Below are 3,931 nucleotides of genomic sequence, written 5' to 3'. Positions count from 1 at the left end.
CAAACATTACGTTTATCAAAAGTTTAAAAAAGTAAAAATATTTTTTTATGTATTTTTAAATTAACTTTGATATATTAATAACATAAATAATTTTACATAATAATTCAACTGGATTTATATATCTAAAATAATTTTTTAAACGTAAATCTAAAGATACGTTATTCGGATACAATATTTTTACTTACAATTCATAAAAAAATCTTTTAAATAATTACTAATATGTTATTTAAAATGGAAACAAAACAAAAGGGGATAAAAAATATGACTTTGTAAGCGCGGTTGAATTATTTTTTCATTTTTTTGAAGAATATATTTTTTTAGGAGATCTATTCGATATTTTAACAGATTTTTAAAATATAGATTAATTTATGAAAAATACTTTTAATTTTATTCAGATAACAAAATCTAATGATTTTAATTTATTTATTAGGTAAATTTTAATAGAAATTAAAAATAATGGTTATAGAGGTAATGGTTATCAATAAATTCACACTTGAATTTAATGACTATAATAGATGCATTGCTTGCATACCATTAATTAGGTAGATTTAATCTTAGTCATTTAAATTAATCTAATGACTATAAATACATTCTCATATTTTCATATTAAAATTCTATTCTCATAACATACATTTTATATAAATATATATAGAGAGAAGTTGTTTAAGTAACAGTTACTCAATCTTCAATTTCATTTTTCTTTCGCATCTCCACATTTCCTAATTTTAAACCTAAGTGAGATTTAAAATTACTTGCAAACATTTTGATCCACAACATGATACTTCATGGGACATCGTAAAATCTTAATAGTAATTATAGTCTTATGCAACCTAAATTCATATGACAAAAACATTTTTTATCGAGACTCTTAACATGTATATATTGCATGATTTGAATATCTATCAAATCATCTGTAATGTTGGTATATTGAATCTTATTATATTTAATTTGACTGTGGTCTCTTTTTCGAGCTAAACACACATTCGCCAATGCTTATTTCCTTTCCATAGATTATTGGGATATTGGAGATCCGACCTTTACATGCCAACACTGCAAAGCTATATTCTAGTACGAAGAGCGCATAGAAAAGCACTACAAGCCTAAATGTCCAAAGTTAAGCCTATGCTACCGATAAGGTCAAGTCCAACTTCCTATGCTTCAAGAACCTCCTGATTCGTTGAGGAAGCTTTACTTTGACAGCACCAAAAAAGCGGAACACTTTCGATCGAACATTAAGAGCTACAATAGTATGTTTTCTTTCACATCATTCGGGGGTAAGATACAAAGAACAATTAACCAAAGCCATGGGCCCCCAACCTTTATTCTACACGGGCAAAATTACCATTTAATGGGGAGCTTGCTTCCACCAGAAGGCGGAGTAGCAAAATTTGCACAATTATATATATACGACACTGAAAATGAGATTCGAAATAGAATCACCGCTGTCAGGTCATTTCCATACAATTTTATTTAACACTCAAACATAGTTATCTCACTTAATTCATAATGGTTGCAGACGTCATATTTACATGTTTTATGCCATTTTTTGCAGCTCTAATGATCACTTGAACAAGCTTCATGCGGATATTGTTTCTACTATCAAAACTACGTTGGATAATCATAACGTCCTTGCAAAGTCTTTCCGACTTGCTCGCGATGCACTCACAGCAAACGGCAATAATTTTGTTTGCCTTCGACTCATAGGCAAAAGAGAAAAATATGGGAGGAGGTATAATTTGCCTTCAGTGTCTGAGGTTGCTGCCTTAATTGTCGGTGATTTTGATGGATCCACAAAAGAACGAGATATTATTGTTGAGACCAAATCAAGGTCGCTTCAAAGAATAACAGAACTTCACCCGGCTTATGTAGGCTTGCAATATCCTCTTTTATTCCCTTATGGTGAAGATGGATAGAGAGAAGATATTATCTTGAACAAAGTTAAGAAAAAACCAACAGATGAAGACAAGCATGCCACAATGCGCGACTTTTTCGCATTTCGAATCTAAGACCGACCTTCGCACAACGGTGTCCTGTTACATTCCCACCGGTTATTCCAACAATTCATAGTTGATGCATTCTCAATGGTTGAAAGTGCTATATTGAAATTTATTTACACCCACCAAATCGAATTTAGAGCTGAGATCTACAATGGGCTTCGGGATGCTGTTTTCAACGGCGAGACCAATGATGCCTCAAAGGGTAAGAGAATTATACTGCCAGCAACAGTTACTGGTGGGCCAAGATACATGATTCAAAATTATCAAGACGCCATGGCAATATGTAGGTGCATTGGTTATCCAGATTTATTCATCACTTTTACATGCAATCCGCAATGGGACGAAATACAACGGTATTGTAGAATGCATAAAGTCAAACCAGAGGATAGGCCAGACATGATTTGCAGACTATTCAAGGTTAAAGTGGACATGATGATTAAAGATCTTAGATACAACAAATTATTTGGTACTACAAAAGCAGGTACGAAACTTACATATATATATTTTACGTATTTATCCCCCCTGCCATGTTCCATAATTCTTAATAATTAAATGTATGTTAATACTATATGCATTTTGCTGTTTTCTCCAGTTATCTACACAATAGACTTCCAAAAGAGGGGACTCCCACATGCACATATATTATTATTCTTGCATGAACAAGATAAATACCCAACCCCTGCAGACATAGACAAAATCATATGTGCTGAAATTCCTAATGCTGATGTTGACAATGCATATTACAAGGCTGTAAAGAGTTTTATGCTTCATGGTCCATGTGGTCTTAGCAAACCAACTTCGCCTTGCATGGAGGAAGGTCGTTGCATCCGTCATTTCCCTAAGAAGTTCAACAAAATGACTACAGTTGATGAAGATGGTTACCCAGTATATAAGCGTCGAGACAATGGACGCACGGTGGAAGTTTCAGGAATTCATCTAGACAACCGATATGTTGTGCCATATAATAAAATGTTGTTGCTCAAATACCGTGCTCACATTAACGTCGAATGGTGTAACCAGTCAAGATCTATCAAGTATTTGTTCAAATATGTAAATAAAGGAAGTGATCGCGTCACAACTTATTTTTCTACAAAGTCCCCCGATGGTAAGACAACTTTAGAAGTTGATGAAGTGAAAATGTTTTACGATTGTCGATATATATCTCCTTGTGAAGCTGCTTGGAGGATCTTTTGCTATGACATTCACTACAGAAATCCATCGGTTGAGAGGCTAAGCTTTCATTTGCCGGATCAACAACCGGTTGTATTTACGGATAATGAATCATTGGTTGAAGCTGTTGCAAAGGCAACTGTTAAAGAGTCCATGTTTCTAGGCTGGTTTGTAGCAAACAAAACAAATGCTGAAGCTAGAAAACTAACCTATAATGAGTTTCCAAGCAAGTTTGTTTGGAAATCATCTCTGAGAGCTTGGAAACCCAGGAAAAGTCATCAGGTCATTGGAAGGATGATCTTTGTACCACCATCATCCGGTGAGCTATATTATTTAAGGTTGTTGTTAAACATTGTAAAAGGACCAACAACCTATGCAGATATCAGGACTTACAATGGTGTAATCTACTCATCATTTCGAGATGCATGCTATGCACGTGGTTTGCTAGACGACGACAAAGAATATATAGATGCCATTGAAGAAGCAAGTCATTGGGGCTCATGTCATTATTTGCGGAGGTTGTTTGCGACACTACTATGGTCTAATTCAATGGTGCGACCGGAAGTTGTCTGGAAAAAAACCGCCATCCTATTAAGTGATGGAATTTTGCATGATCACAGAGTCATGTTTAGCCTACATGGTAACTAACGAATTGCAATCCATGACATCTCAATTTATTTTTTCATCCTTAAATTGTTAACTACAGGTTTTTATCATATTTGTTTTACTTAACACATGTTTCCGTCTCCAACAGTCACTTAATA

At 34.1% G+C, this 3,931-nt stretch overlaps 1 protein-coding gene across 1 annotated transcript in view; it reads left to right on the top strand.

Moving 5' to 3' along the window:
- The window catches only part of LOC107633703, a 2,280-nt gene continuing 430 nt past the window's right edge, over window positions 2,082–3,931 (top strand). The window contains exons 1-2 of the mRNA XM_016337304.1: window positions 2,082–2,478; window positions 2,590–3,807. Of these exons, the coding sequence (XP_016192790.1) occupies window positions 2,082–2,478; window positions 2,590–3,807 (1,615 nt within the window). The remainder of the gene's footprint in view (window positions 2,479–2,589; window positions 3,808–3,931) is intronic.

This window comes from Arachis ipaensis, chromosome B03 (assembly GCF_000816755.2).
Source record: "Arachis ipaensis cultivar K30076 chromosome B03, Araip1.1, whole genome shotgun sequence".
In the NCBI taxonomy this organism is placed as follows: domain Eukaryota; kingdom Viridiplantae; phylum Streptophyta; class Magnoliopsida; order Fabales; family Fabaceae; genus Arachis; species Arachis ipaensis.
This window is presented reverse-complemented; position numbering and strand designations above follow the sequence as displayed.